Consider the following 14,314-nt stretch of genomic DNA (forward strand, 5'->3'; position numbering starts at 1 on the left):
ATAGATTGTATTTTGGTGATTCATATTTTTTGTTTTACCTGTTTTTTATTTTCTTTCCGTATGTGTTGTATCCTTTTGTTTGATTCTATATATTCAAATACGATGGTGAATGCCACAAAATGATGGATCATCGTGGTTTCGAATTTAATCGTATTAATAATGATAAACACGTCACTGTCAATTGTGTGAATGAAAAAGACACATTGATCTATTTTCTCAAAACAACACCTGCATGGTTTGATCTGATCCATAGATTCTTGATTTTGCTTTTAGGGGCACTATAATTTCGATCTTTGACCCCCTAGAGATATAAAGAACTACATAATCAAAATCCAATATGAAATGGTTGGAAAAAATATATGTGAATCGAACAGCTATAAAGTACATGCAAATAAATGAACTATACGTTGTAAAATTTTAAATAAATATTTGTTTGTATCATAAATAAAAGAGTGTAATTTAGCTAATCTTTCAAAAACGAATGTAAAATTAGAAGTGACGCAATAATTGGAATGAGATCACGTACGGGTCTCACGTCAGCGAAACAAAAGACATTCAACCCGGATCTAATAACGCGGCAGGGGAGGTCTTTCAAGCATTTAGTTTATTGGTTCACTCGTCGTCTTGAATAATTTTCATAGATAAAATAAGATATATTAGCTTAAACCGATTGAGTGAGACTCACCAGATTTGGGATCTTCTATTGTGATTGGGGTGATATAGTTGACGCTTTATAGATAAGTACTTGATATATGATCATTAGTTGCTCTAATTTATAGATCGGAAATAATAAGATAAAGAAGGATTATAGTAATATATATATAGCCTAATACGGTATTGAATTAGCAACTACTGTATAAATTTTCTTTTGTTAACCGAAACGAGTAACCCACCAGACTCATTCCAACATTATTAATTTATTATTAAGACAAATTTAGCAAAATATATATATATATATAAATATATAATTTTTTTTTTGTCAAAATATAAATATATAATAATCTAATAATATCAAACCAGTGAAAATAATAGTCTCCAACCTTTTTTGACAATTTCTATTTTTTTATTATTTATTTTTATTTTTTTTTGGACAAACGACAATTTCTATCCAAGATCCTTCTCTTTTCCACACAACTTCTTCTAGGCTAAGCTTTTTAAAAAAACCAAAAAAAAAACAAATAAAAATAAAATAAATGAACTTATTGTGTAAGCACTAAAAGCAGCACAAGGACATAGTACAAAGCACAGAATCTCATCATCTCGTCCATGTATAAATAGACACACTTAACACACGAAACTCACAAACCAATCTCACTCAACAAAAAGAAAGAAAACAGAGAGAATCCTAAAAATTATTCTAAATTCTTTTGTAAGTGAGTGAATGCAAAAGATGATGATGGAAGAGAAACTTGTGATCAGTGAACTCGAACTAGGGAAAGATCTCGCGAATCGATTGATGAGCAATCTCAAACACACTTCTTCTTCTTCTTCTTCTGCTGATTCAAACAAAACCTTGATCTCTGAGATCCTCCGTGTTTACCAGAATGCTATTTTCATGTTGAGCCTCAACGAACACAAGAACACCCTTAAACGTAGAAGCCCTGAGATCGATAACGACAAGGATTCTAAAATCATGTTCAAAAAGAGGTATAAGATTGATTCTTTCTTTGTCTCTGTTTCAGTTCCAAGGTACTTTTTTTGTACATGTGTTCTGATTCCTCTGTTTTTTTTTTGGGATTTGCAGGAAAACATCGGACAAGAAGACAGAGAAAGTTAAGGTTTTTGTTACAACAGGACAAGAGAATGGTTCAATTGAAGATGGTCATTGCTGGAGAAAATATGGACAAAAAGAGATTCATGGATCCAAAAATCCTAGGTAACCCACCATCCATCTTGGGAAATTTCAAAAGTTTTGATTTTTTCTTTCTTTTTTGGGGAATATACTAAATGTCTCTGTTTCTCTCTGTTTATTTACAGAGCATATTACAGATGCACGCATCGATTCACACAAAACTGTGTAGCAGTGAAGCAAGTTCAGAAATCAGACACAGATCCTTCGGTTTACGAAGTGAAGTATCTCGGAAACCATACTTGTAACAACATCATCACATCCCCGAAGTCGACGAACATGAACTTCTCTGTTTCAATGTTCGAAGAAGGAAGAAACAGAGTGAATGTCACAGAGAAATCTGAAGACATGATGAAACCGAAGAAATCCGAAGAAGCGATGATGATAAATCTCGAAGATCTGGAGAACAAGAAGAACATTTTCAGAACGTTTTCTTTCCTTAACCATGAGTTTGAGAATGGTGAGTGGAAAAGTAACCTTTTCTTGGGAGAGCTTTCTCCTGCGACATCAGGATCTGGGATTACAAGCGAGATTGTAACAGCACCTGCTTCTCTTAAGAATTCTGAAACTGCTGATTCGTATTTCTCATCGTTGGACAATATTATCGATCAGGATTGGTTGTGGTCTGCCCTTTGATTAATGTAATCGTCTCTTTAATGATGGCAGTAATTATATTACTAGTATAGATTAGGCTTTTAGGATTTTTACATGATTTTTTGCCCTTTTCTTTTTTTTTTTCTTTCAGCAGGGTTTATGAATTTCCCTATGAAGTTGGATTGTACTTGATGACAATTTTAATAAAGAAAGGATTGTATTAAGGTTTATTAGATAGTTTAAGTTGTTAATTTCTTTTTGGTAGAAAGACATTTGAATGATTGAATTATGAAAGTGCTTTCTTTGTAAACTTAAAAAGATGCAATTATTTGGATGAACATTTTCAAAAGTATAATTCTTTTCCTATTTTTTCAAAATATACTGTTTGAATCGGAAAAAAAGAGAATTTGAAACAGTAAAAAAAAAACTAATTATTTCTTCCATTCAACGAAGTTAATTTTTAAATCACCACAATTAAATTAATCCAAGGTTTCAAATCAATAATATTAGTATGGGCCTTGAGCCCAATTGAGAACTAACAGTAACGAGCCCATTCTCGAACAGAGACTTGTGTCGTCGATTTCATCGAACAAAGGGATTGATTAGTCGGAGAAGACCAAAACGAAAAAGTTCCGAAGAAGAAGAAGAAGAAAAAGAAGAAGAAGGAGAAAAGGATGATTTACCGCAAGTGGAGTTTGCTGTCCGGTCCACCTGTTATCCTCGGCGGAGCCGTAATTGCCGCCGTCGCCGTCGGATTCGTCTTGCAAAACGTATTCTCTCCTTCTCTATCTCTTGTTCGATCGGTAGATCTAGATTGGCTGGTTTTTTTCCCTCCTTTGTTCTTATCCGGATCGCAAATACTGTTGATGCGTTAGTAATTGCCCCTTTTTCGAACCTTGAGGCGTGAAAGGATCATCCTTTAATTGAAAATACTCTGTTTTTCATAGGTTCAATTGATGGATCATGATTGCCTTTATTAGGATTGAATTCAGAAATCAAATTGCTACGCTATAAAGTTTTTGACTTTGATCCGTATCTATGATATTTCATTACATAAAACCAATTCATCATTTTTTTTTGGTATTTTTGATCCAAAATTTTAGTTTTGGAGTCTTGACTTATGGAGTTTTTATGATCAGGTAACAAAAGGGGAGCAAAAGAAGAATGTTTCAACAAACAAGTGAGAAAAGACAATATGGGATGATGCTACAGAAAAATGTGGTGTGTTAATCATGTGATTTGAAACATTTAGTTCTTGTAGTAAGGCTCAATAATGATTTTGGAAGCTTTCGAATACACTGATCTTTTTGGTGTTTTAGAATCTTGTTGCCAATAATGATATTTCATTTTCCTCATTCTCATCCTTTACATTGATTATAAGTCTATGTAGGAGTTAGATCAAAGTTTAGCTTAGAATGTGTTAGTATAATCAAACACGGATGTTTAGAGAATACAACAACATAACTGGGATGTTCATGAACAATCCTTTAGATTTCTTCATGTAGCTCTCCTTGGAACTCTCATCCCGAACCCACGCTTTAGCTTATCCACCCTGACCATGTTAGCATCAAAGTCAGATACATTAACTAGAATGGTAAGGCTAAAGAGAAATGGTATAGGCTTTGTGGGGAAGCTTACGTTGGGGCAAGTTTGCCAAGATTATCTAGCTCTTCACCGGTATCTTCGTCTATAACTCTACCTGAGATGTAAACAGTGTAGGATCGATCTCTGTCGCGTGGGAGACCTCTGGCAGTGAGCAAGCGCAGGTCTTTCTGGTGAAGCTCTCTTCCGTTCACAAAGACTTTTGTGGTTCCGCCAGCACAGTTCTCTGGCATTGGGTAATTGAGCTCCTCAATGAAAGGCTGTAAGAAAAGTGTCACCTTTCGCCAGTTTTAGTACACATTCTGAAGAAAATGAAGAGAGATTGAAGAATACAATTCATTGGTTGATGTTTACCGGTAATATTCCAAGACAGTGACTTCCCATTATTCCCCAGAATCCAGCTCTGTAGTCGTACCTGGTACCAACAGGACAGAAGATAACCATCAGATCTAGTAGGTGAGAAAAATTAATGAGATTTGAAGGACCTCATGTAGTACCAGTAGTTTCCTGGCCTGATTGGTCCAGCCTGCTTCTCTGCCATTTTCACCAGACGTTCAGCTACTGGATGCCCATTTACTGAGACATTACTTCTACCTTCGTTCTGTATAGACTTCTTCAGATCCTTGAAGCTATTCTTCACAATACTCGCAAATCCACCCTTCTTGGCTCTTCCCTGATCATCTGTATAGTCATTGGCAGAATCTTGAGACACTTCATTGTTGTGAGAGTAATCATTAACGTCCATCTCAATTGCTACTGAATCTTTTCTCATAGAGTTTTGTCTCATGGCTGTTTTGCTCAGCACGACCCTGTCCTGTTCTGAACGAGAACTTTGGCTCCTTGGCCCAGACCGGTCTCTTACATTAATCGAAGAGTATTCAAAGTGTTTGTGAAGAGGTAAATCAGAAGTAACTTTCTCTGTTGAACTGTCTGAACTTAGCTCGTCTTCAGACACACTAGGAGAAGTAGAATCCGCAGTCTGCATTTCTTGAGCTTTGTCAGAATTCAAAGTCAGACCAGTTGATACGTCGGTTAGTCCTCTATCCATTGCATGGAACTCGTAAGCAGTATTATCATAGTCATCAGAAGAGAAGTTAGCAGCAGTTACCCAATTCAGCCTACTATGAGTTTCTGCTTTTTTTGCTGAAGCAGGATCCGTAGAGAGAATGAGTTTCTTATCAACAAAGGAATAGTCTATTACACAAGAGCAGGCTCCGCACCTCATTCTCTGTTGCTTTCTCGTCGCAGAATCTGTTTTGTCTGGCAATTTCAGAAGTTTGGAGCAGTTTTTACAGTTTATAAATGGTGCACCACCAGCCACAGGGCGGATTAGACGAGTACCACTTGAAGATGATACAGCTTTACGGGAACGAACACGAGAAATAGCATTCATACGCGCATCCTCAAATCCACTCTGGCATCTTCCATGAGGCTGTGGACCAGGAGGATGCGGGACGAAGGTTCTCGGACTATGCAATGAAGTATCAAAACCAAAACTTCTCTCATGAGGGTAAAAACCAGCACTATGCAGAGCATCAGGCAATCCTGAGGGAGGAAACACTGAGCCTGAAGCTCTATGATATGGATCATAGCAGTGGGAACACGAGCAAGTTGATTGATGTAACATCCCATTTCTCGGGTGTGTATCAAACAAATCATGACCATTATTGGCAATATACTGTCTTGAGTTGTGCAGATGAGATGGCTGCAGAGTTCTTTCACGCATCTGGATCCCGAGAGGGTCTCCATAAGCTGAAACATGAGACTGATTAACATCAGGGTTATTGCTGTAAAGATATGGAGGTTCAGGTTCTGGATAGTGATGGTAATATGAAGAACTTGCAACATGTTTCCCAGAACTGAATAACCGCAATGGAGCCTTTCCGAATCTTGAAGAAGAACTCGAGAGCTGCTGCTCTTTTAGCTTATCCAATTTTCTCACCAGTCCAGCTCTGTCTTGATCAATTGCTTCATCACTAGACAGAGGATCTGTAAAGTAGTTAGAAGTGGAGAATCTGAAACCTTCGTAATTGCATCTCTTTGTTGTTCTTCGCCTTAACCGAGCCGAACCCGGTTGAGAATCGTTATCACCAGAATTAACAACATTCAGTTTGGAACTAGGATCACTGTGAACATCCCAAGTCTCTGTTTGACCATTATTATGTTGGTGTCTTAATGAAGCATTTGAATCAGATTTTTCATCATCACTTAAAGCAGAGTTTACTTCAGTTTCTTTGGCTGTATTATCCACGGACTCAACCGACACCAAATCTGCTTCACGGTCCTTGTTTTTGGCTTTACATACAGAACAAAACAAACAAACAAAACACTCTGTTGGGTCAAAATTGTTTTACCCTTTTGACCTAATCGACATAAGAAACTTAAAAGGAGTGGTTGAAACAGTCAAAAACAAGAACTAATCTCGAAATTATGCTATCTTAGTTGAACTTTGTTCAGCTAAAGAGAAGATGAAAATGGAAACTAACCGCAAAGAACGGTTCCACAACCACCACACTGGAAAAAGGAGCAATCTTTAGGCTCTGGTAAGAGATTCTTGCACTTGGGACAACGAACCAGCCTTAGTTGGATCGTGGACTCGGCCATCACCAGAAGAAATTTAAACAAAATTGTCACTCAGCTTACAAGAAAGATACTAAATAACCGACTCAAGAAGATAAATTAAGAAGACTTGTTATTGCTGTCAAGTCTCTAACGAGATGAAGAAGATGAACAAGTCTCCTGGCCTTCATTCTTGAAACCAAAAGATAATAGGGAGAGAGAGAGAGAGAGAGAGAGACTCTAGGAAACTGAGATTTTCAACTTTCAAATCGATTTATTTTGGGCGGGCCAATCTACAAAGTGGGGACATTGTTTTCTAATTCTTCCCTTCTTTCACTTTCAGAGCCACCACCAAAGGAATGTAGTATTTTAAAGATTACCTATACCTTTTACTTTTTTTCCATGTTTTAAGTTTGGAATTCCATAGTGTGTAATTTGGAATTTACTTATTACATTAAAAAAGTAAGTAAGTGTAATGCTGGTTAAAGTTTAAACTGTAAGAGAATTACTATAAAAAAAATAACACTGAAGCCTGAAGGGATAGAAAAGTCAAGGTTAAGGTCAAAAGGCCAAACTGGTTCTGAGACAATAATAAAGGTAACATTAAATTGATGAGGGTGTGGTGGAAAGTGGTTAGTTGTCTATTTCTCATTTACTTTTTTTATATATAGTTCTACTGATTTTGAATACGAAGATTTGTCAAAAATTAAGATACGAAGATTTTTCAAAAGATTGAACGAGGGAAACGAATCAATCTTATTCCAATTTTTCATTCGAGAAAGAAACAAAGCAACAAACAAAAATTAGAAGATGGTCGTTGAACCGAAGGCTACACTACACTAGTATATATATAATTACTTTATACAAAAGGTAAAAGCAAATAGAGTAGCTTTTATGTTTTCACGCACTTCCCACTCAATAAGGTTTGTGCTTTGTACTAGGGATTGGATCCTAAATATGGGCCTCTAAGGGAGTTACCTTAAGCCCACTCGGAACATATGTATTTCTTTTTGCTCACTCTCTCTGTAACCTTAAGCCCACTCGGAACATATTTTTTACTAGGCAGAAAAAGTAAATAAATACCAACCAAAATCATTTATTATAAAAAATACAACTTAAATGATTAATAAATGTAGTTGGAATAAATCAATAATAGTTGTATTTTTTTAATAAATGATTTTTTAATAGTTGTATAATTTATAAATCATTTATTCCAATATCATTTATATTTAGATAATGTAGAAATTAATTTTATCATAGGAATATAAAATAACTTTATATATTTCGATCTTAACAAAAAACATTATCAGAATTTAATTATATTCCGATAATCTCTTTTCTATAGGTAGTACTACAGAGTTTCAGGCTATAAACGTTTTAAATTAACAAAGATCCTTAAACTTAATCAAGTGGTGGTGGTTTTCATTTGAGGAAGAGTTGCCTTGTAGCTTTAGGCCTAAGATCAGTTCTCTACAAATGTACTAAATCACTCTGTTTGACTAATCGAAAGGTAACGATTTAGACCCATTTGAAAATATATGGTGAGTGGGCTACTCGAAAACTATATTTGTAGTCGTACGTTATAGAAGAAAAAAAATCCTTACACAAAAGTTATATGGGAGGCTGGGAGCAAAATGAATTATTCCCAATTTATATCACAACTCAGTTTATCTTAAAGTAAGATCTCTGAAACAAACGCAATTTTCATCACACAAAACAACTCGAGAAAAAAAAGATTAAAACTTGCGTACATATTTTTTGAAAAATGACTTGCGTACATATTAGAAGAACAACTTATTGTAACAAGAATTACACGAAAAAAACTACAAGCAAACAATTTTATTGTTTTTAGTTAGCAAAAAGAAAAACAACCAAACGTTTTCTTCTTATTGATTCGTTCCTTCTTTTCGTCGTTCTTCTTTCCATTCGAATGTTTACTCGTGTTAATATAACGCACCTTCGTAGTCGTAGTCGACGCAGAGGAACACTCTTCGTTATTTTTATCCATCAAATCTCGTAGAGTCACACCAGACTTAGACTGCCGAGTGAAAGGAGATAAAGAAGGCATTAGTTGACGTTCGATGATGTGAGCAAAAGAGGCGAGTTCGTAAGAATCATAGAGAGGACTCTCACAGTCCCAGATTTTATGATCACGATTATCACTAATCTTTTCTTGCGAGTTAATTGCATGGACTCTTGTGTTTGTCATCGGTGAAAGACTAAAGTAGTTCTCTCAAAGTCGATATCTTAAGTGTTTAAAGGTTTTTTTTTTTTTTTTTTGCTTTGTTCATGTATCGAAGTTTGTTTGCTATATATAGGCCTGGACTGCTAACTTTTTGTGTGTATGTGTCAGTCTGTGTAAATAATGGCTATTTTTTGTTGTAAAATCAAGAGCTACATAATTGATAATTGTGGATAAATGTTCATGTATTTACTTAATAATACCCAGATTTTATTACTTTATTTATAAGAAATTACAGCTGTTATTTTTTCTTATTAGATTATTATTTTTTCTTTTTGGTAAGTTTCTTATTAGATTTTTTTAAAATAAGAAAATATCAATATATTCATTCCCCTTTATTTTTTTGACCTATCAACTGATACAGATGGCAAAGACTAGCAAAGACAAAGCCGGACCTGAGGGCAGTAGAATGAAACATTTCAATAGGGCCCCCACTTTTTAGGGGTCTAATCTTTTTTTTTTTTGTATGGTTATATATGATTATGTAGGAAAATTTAGTATAATATATATGTAAGAACAATAAATTTGTTGAGTATAATTTGTAGAAAAATATAAATTTAATTTGCTTTTATAAAGATATCACACTACAATGTTTTTAAAATAACCTTTTTGTTTAAATTATTTTTTTTACTTAATAGTTAATAATTTTATGGAAATTATAATGTTATTTTCTAATTTTGTATGTTTCTATATAAAAAAAAAATTTGGTCAAACATTTCTGAGAAAGTAATATTTAGTTTTCTAAATAAAGATCATGGTACGCTATAGTATTAAACAATCATATAAAGAAACAACAGATTTGTTATTAAAAAAACGTATGCAAATGCAATGAACCCATATGGTCTTGGTACTCCGATATGTTAAGGAAATATATCATCGTTCCTAGGAAAAAAATCTGAAAATATGGATAAAACCACTAATTGACTAGTTTGTACTTTGTACGAATATATAGCTGTCTGATTATATAATTTATAGTTTTTTATATAACGTGGAGTATAATACATACGTGATACGTACGTATTAATCCACTAAATATACGGTAGGTCGCTTGATCAGACATATGATTATATAAACATGAGAGTGGATAAATAGTAATATGTCCCCATACAACATATATAGTTAGCATCTAGGTTAGCATTTCCGCAGTTTGATATCATTATATTGGATTTACAATTTTACAAAGATCATCTTGTGGACCGATAGTAGATTTCTAAATTCAGTTTTCTTTGGTTTCACATCTATGAACTTTTTTCCTTTCCAATATTTTTAATTTATACCAAGCATTAGTTATTATGCTCAGACTTGTAACCAACTTGAATGACCATGCTTGTGTTATAGTAAAATACTATAAATAAAACATACGTCTTCAACTCAACTTATATATAAGCGAGTTGTTTGTTAGTGTTAGTGGACTACAGGTAAATCTTAGATTACTTTTCGTAATCAGTAGAAGTCTCTTAACAAACGTCTGTCCCACCAATATTAATGTCATAATCACGTATAGAGCTTCTCAGACAAAATCACACCACTATGTATTTTAGCTACTCAGCCTACTCCAGTTTTTATGATTCTTGATTTTCAGAAAAGCACCAAACTTTATGTCTAAATTCATTGATTGATCATGTTATTGGTTTTGATTTAATTACAATTTCAATTTTCAAAAGTAAATACTTTAAGTTTCAGTTAGGTTAGGTATTTTTATTTTTTGAATATGATTCGGTTTTCTAATAAAAAGAAAAAGGAAAACAGTATGGTGTTCAATTTGGATTCGGTTCGTATATCAAACTTTTAACTTGGTTCAGGTCAGATCGAAATAAATAAGATTATCCGAATGATATTCTCCAATCTTAATTGCAATCAAATTCGAATCTTGATTTAATTTTTAACAATAAAAAAAAGGTAACGTCACATCCGAAATCTATTTATTTCCCAAACACTGATTGCACAAAAAGCAAAGTAAAGAAGACCACTGTGATACATATATTTCTTCTATAAAAGATAGAAAGTTATTTCCCTTATGCTCAATTAAACAACGTAATAAACTATATTGACAATAAAGACAACAAAGACAAATGACAAACCAACTAAAAACCACTTTTCTTGATATCATCACAATGTTTGTTTAGTCAAACGCTGTGCTGAAGTAATTACTCACCACATTCTCACACAGAATTTGTAGAACCTTTGCATTACTTGGCTTCACACATCTTGGCATCTTAAACTGTCCAGCCGACGAACCAAGCCCTAGAAAATGTTCTTGAACCTTCCTGAAAGTTCCTTTCCCGACAACTTTCAGTTCTAACGGTCCAATAGTCTTGCATTTTCTGGAGCTAACGTAACCGGCATCGATGAATCCTCGGTCTAAACAGTTGCAGCAATCTTGAAGAACATCTTCGTTTGTTTCACCTGAAATCTCCCAGAATATAGCGTAATGCCCTGGATCTGTCGAGACATCGACGTGGCTAGAGAAGTCTATAACTTCAATCTTTTCTTCTGATAGTCTCTTTGCAGCTGACTCTACTGAAAGCTGCAGGTCTCGTTCTGTGTTCTTGTCGATGTTGATCGAGAGAATCAGGTTTCTCCTGCATATGAATTTTAGTTGGGGAGTGTTGTTGTAGAATCCTTCGACCTTTACCACATCTCCAAGCCGGTATCGATACAACCCTGTGCAATGTGGATCAAATGAGACACATAATATATAACACGAGTTTTGGACTTAAAACAACGTTATATATGTACGTACCTGCGTAATTTGTGATGACAACCTCGTACTCTTCTCCGATCTTGACTTCAGTTAGACCAACTGGCTTCTCCTGATCTCCTTCCCCTGTTTCAGACACAGGGAGAAACTCGAAATAACCGAGATTCGGAATCACTGCGAATGTAGCTTCCTCTGGAGACAACCTCGGTGTAACATTAGCAGCAATCCATCCTTCAGAGCTACCGTAGTCATGACTCACTAGAGGCAAATCTCCCGCGTAATGTCTCAGCTTATGCACATAGGGTTCCATGGAGCCAGTCATGATCCCGTAAACATACTTTGCGTTAGGGAAGAGCGCGGGAATCAGTCCGTACCAGTTGCTCAAACTCATACATTTGGTGCGGATAGTCTCGGCTAGTTCAGGGTTAGGTGTAAGCAGCTTGGACATTGCGGCACGCACTGATGGGACAGTAATACGGTTGCTTAGGACACCGTCTTTGATATCGGTAACAATCTCTTCCCAAACCTGTTCAAAGGTTCTAAACGCGTGAACTATACCGTGAGCAAAGACTGCAAAGACGTACTGAACTTGGTCTCGGAAGAGGATTCCGGACAAGAGATGGCAATACAAGGCTTGATGGACATCAGGACTAAAGAGAACTTCGTCAGGACTACAAGAAGGAGACGTTATAGATTTCATCCCGGCTTTGAAGTTAGGGTTCCGGTAAACGTTTGTGGTTGCGGTTCCTACGGGGACACCTCCGGTTGATATGTACTGCTTGCTGCTGAAGATAAATTGCAAAGCTCTTCCATTGTCGTCAATTGGAAATTCTCTGTTACAAGAGAAAAAAAAAACATAACATGTTAAGGGCTTAAGGCATAGAGTCGGTGGTAATTACATCCTTGGTTGCTCTGTTCATGTGAATGGGTGGAACAGAGAAAAGTGTATTAATGTGGGGAACACAATCACTAATCCACTATACCTACCTGTTTCTGAAGGCAAAAGCAGTGCGAAACAGTTGTAATGTGTTCTCCATTAACTCATCAGTGAAAGGAATAAACTTTGGACGGCCTTGACTAGTTCCAGAGCTGTTGATTGATTATAAACACAACAAAAGATTCATTCATTCATTAATCTCTGGTAAACAGAAATAAAGAAGAGAAAGAGAGATGTATTGAACGGCAAGTAAGTTAGAGATAGAAACCTCAAGGAAATGGCAGGAACAGGGTGGCCAGTGAGAATAGGTGAAGTGTCACCATCGACCATTCTTTTGATGTAAGGCTCTAACTCAACATCAGTGACTAAAGGGACCATAGATTTGAAAGCCTCTTCAGGGTCAGTGGTGTTTCCATCGAGACCAAAGTTTTGTAAGTAGATGGCGGATTTGTTCTTGAGTAGAATATCTTTCAAGGTTTGTTTCTGGACTTGATCAGCGTTTCTTGTCATTTCCTCGAATTCATCAATTACTCTGTTCATGTCGAAAGTCTCAACCTTCTCCAACATCCTAAATTAGAAACCAATAAAAAAAAAAGTGATCAGATTCTGACAGAATTGCAGAGAGAGAGGGACAGAGAATGTAATAACGAAGAAAGAAACTTAAAGGTCTTTATGTTTCAGAGCATCTATAAAGGGAAAGTTTTTTAAAAAAAAATTCTTACAACAGAAAAACCAAAAAGATTTCTGGAACAAAATTATTCGAAACTTTATAGCAGTTTTTATTTTTTAGAAAGGGAGCTAAAACGGTTTAGCGGAATCTACGTGAACTCTTCTTAATCTGATGATGACTCGGGGAAACCTCGTTATCGAATCGAAACTAAGCAAGGGAGGAATCACGAATCCAAGGGTTTTCTTTTTTTGGTTTTGGAGAGGAAACCCAATAGTTATTTTTTTTTGTTCAAGAAGTTATAATCAGACATCCAAATCAGAATCTTTCAGATTGAAGAAGTAAGAAGAGAGAACTTTTGGAATCTATATATCTGAACAAGAAGAAGAAAAAGTCAACGAGGTCGGAACCGGAGAAATCAGGAGAGTGTTTTTCTTATTTTCCCGATCAGAAGAAACGAATTAGTAGAGAATAATGAAAGCGTAAAGTTTAATATCAAGATTAAAAAGAAGAAGTTAGAAAAGAGTACCTTGTTTTGTTGTTACTGCGAGCTCTCTCTGTGTTGTGTTATTATAGCTTAGTGGAAGATAGAAAGAGAGAAATAGGAAAATAAAGTTGAGTGTGATTATGGAAAGTCAAGAGATAGCTGTGAAATTTATAGACAAATCATTTTTTTTTTCTTTAAAAGAAAAAAAAAAAAAAAAAAAAAAAAGAGGACGGAGGAGGAAAAGAAAAAAAAAGAAAAGATGATGTCGAAGGCGATAGATTAGTGAAAGCCGTTAGTTACTTTGGCTGCTCTCTTTTTCTTTTGTGAGTGTGTGTGTATCTCCTCAGTTTTAGCCGATGGGATCTCTCTCCTTATTTTATTTTTTTCTCCGACCAGATCTTTTTTTTTTTCGTTCTTGATATGAGTTGTGTCCAATCCGTAAAGTGATTTTCTTGATTTTAGGACCAGCGTCAGATAATGTCATTTTGTTACTTGGTTCTTCTTCTCTATTACTGTTATCATAAGGCTTTGTGTGGACGCGCATTTTCATGTTACCCCATACCATGAACCAAAAATAATCGCATGTGGACTACTTCTTTTTCTTTCTTTTCCTTACATTTTGAGTGTTTCAAATCTTTATTTTATCAATAAAAATTATACAACCTTATTAACTCTC

General features: G+C 35.2%; 4 protein-coding genes across 5 annotated transcripts; 2 read left to right on the plus strand and 2 right to left on the minus strand.

Moving 5' to 3' along the window:
- Positions 1 to 1,208: 1,208 nt before the first annotated feature.
- Positions 1,209 to 2,667, plus strand: LOC104784675 (putative WRKY transcription factor 46). The gene is made up of 3 exons (XM_010509726.3): positions 1,209 to 1,647; positions 1,745 to 1,876; positions 1,978 to 2,667. Exons 1-3 carry the CDS (start codon positions 1,382 to 1,384, stop codon positions 2,483 to 2,485), a joined length of 906 nt encoding a protein of 301 aa, XP_010508028.1. The 5' UTR covers positions 1,209 to 1,381; the 3' UTR covers positions 2,486 to 2,667.
- Positions 2,668 to 3,038: 371 nt separating this feature from the next.
- On the plus strand, positions 3,039 to 3,798 carry LOC104784676 (succinate dehydrogenase subunit 8, mitochondrial). The gene is made up of 2 exons (XM_019245606.2): positions 3,039 to 3,213; positions 3,583 to 3,798. The coding sequence occupies exons 1-2, from the start codon at positions 3,118 to 3,120 to the stop codon at positions 3,625 to 3,627; spliced, it is 141 nt and encodes a 46-aa protein (XP_019101151.1). The 5' UTR covers positions 3,039 to 3,117; the 3' UTR covers positions 3,628 to 3,798.
- LOC104784677 (uncharacterized) lies at positions 3,770 to 6,986 on the minus strand. The gene is made up of 5 exons (XM_010509727.3): positions 6,532 to 6,986; positions 4,543 to 6,340; positions 4,400 to 4,460; positions 4,082 to 4,305; positions 3,770 to 3,995 (listed from the first exon to the last, which is right to left on the minus strand). Exons 1-5 carry the CDS (start codon positions 6,647 to 6,649, stop codon positions 3,941 to 3,943), a joined length of 2,256 nt encoding a protein of 751 aa, XP_010508029.1. The 5' UTR covers positions 6,650 to 6,986; the 3' UTR covers positions 3,770 to 3,940.
- Positions 6,987 to 10,742: 3,756 nt separating this feature from the next.
- LOC104784678 (jasmonoyl--L-amino acid synthetase JAR1) lies at positions 10,743 to 14,065 on the minus strand. 2 transcript variants are annotated; one of them, XM_019245607.2, is made up of 5 exons: positions 13,681 to 14,065; positions 12,753 to 13,052; positions 12,535 to 12,636; positions 11,590 to 12,380; positions 10,743 to 11,510 (listed from the first exon to the last, which is right to left on the minus strand). In XM_019245607.2, the coding sequence occupies exons 2-5, from the start codon at positions 13,049 to 13,051 to the stop codon at positions 10,969 to 10,971; spliced, it is 1,734 nt and encodes a 577-aa protein (XP_019101152.1). In that variant the 5' UTR covers position 13,052; positions 13,681 to 14,065; the 3' UTR covers positions 10,743 to 10,968. The 2 variants fall into 2 exon arrangements, with proteins under 2 accessions (XP_019101152.1, XP_019101153.1); XM_019245608.2 differs by having other exon boundaries at positions 13,307 to 13,691.
- Positions 14,066 to 14,314: the final 249 nt, after the last annotated feature.

The sequence above is a fragment of the Camelina sativa genome, chromosome 5 (assembly GCF_030686135.1).
Source record: "Camelina sativa cultivar CO46 ecotype springtype chromosome 5, ASM3068613v1".
Classification (NCBI taxonomy): domain Eukaryota; kingdom Viridiplantae; phylum Streptophyta; class Magnoliopsida; order Brassicales; family Brassicaceae; genus Camelina; species Camelina sativa.

Bases quoted from the DNA above. Each gene is read 5' to 3' on its own strand.
- LOC104784675 (XM_010509726.3), top strand. From the start codon at position 1,382: ATGCAAAAGATGATGATGGAAGAGAAACTTGTGATCAGTGAACTCGAA. The intron at 1,648-1,744 runs GTATAAGATTGA...TGGGATTTGCAG, and splicing joins AAAATCATGTTCAAAAAGAG to GAAAACATCGGACAAGAAGA. The intron at 1,877-1,977 runs GTAACCCACCAT...GTTTATTTACAG, and splicing joins CATGGATCCAAAAATCCTAG to AGCATATTACAGATGCACGC.
- LOC104784676 (XM_019245606.2), top strand. From the start codon at position 3,118: ATGATTTACCGCAAGTGGAGTTTGCTGTCCGGTCCACCTGTTATCCTC. The intron at 3,214-3,582 runs GTATTCTCTCCT...TTTTATGATCAG, and splicing joins TCGGATTCGTCTTGCAAAAC to GTAACAAAAGGGGAGCAAAA.
- LOC104784677 (XM_010509727.3), bottom strand. From the start codon at position 6,649: ATGGCCGAGTCCACGATCCAACTAAGGCTGGTTCGTTGTCCCAAGTGC. The intron at 6,341-6,531 runs GTTAGTTTCCAT...CTGTATGTAAAG, and splicing joins TTGTGGAACCGTTCTTTGCG to CCAAAAACAAGGACCGTGAA. The intron at 4,461-4,542 runs GTACTACATGAG...TGTTGGTACCAG, and splicing joins ATCAGGCCAGGAAACTACTG to GTACGACTACAGAGCTGGAT.
- LOC104784678 (XM_019245607.2), bottom strand. From the start codon at position 13,051: ATGTTGGAGAAGGTTGAGACTTTCGACATGAACAGAGTAATTGATGAA. The intron at 12,637-12,752 runs GTTTCTATCTCT...ATCAATCAACAG, and splicing joins GTTCCTGCCATTTCCTTGAG to CTCTGGAACTAGTCAAGGCC. The intron at 12,381-12,534 runs GTAGGTATAGTG...CTCTTGTAACAG, and splicing joins GCTTTTGCCTTCAGAAACAG to AGAATTTCCAATTGACGACA.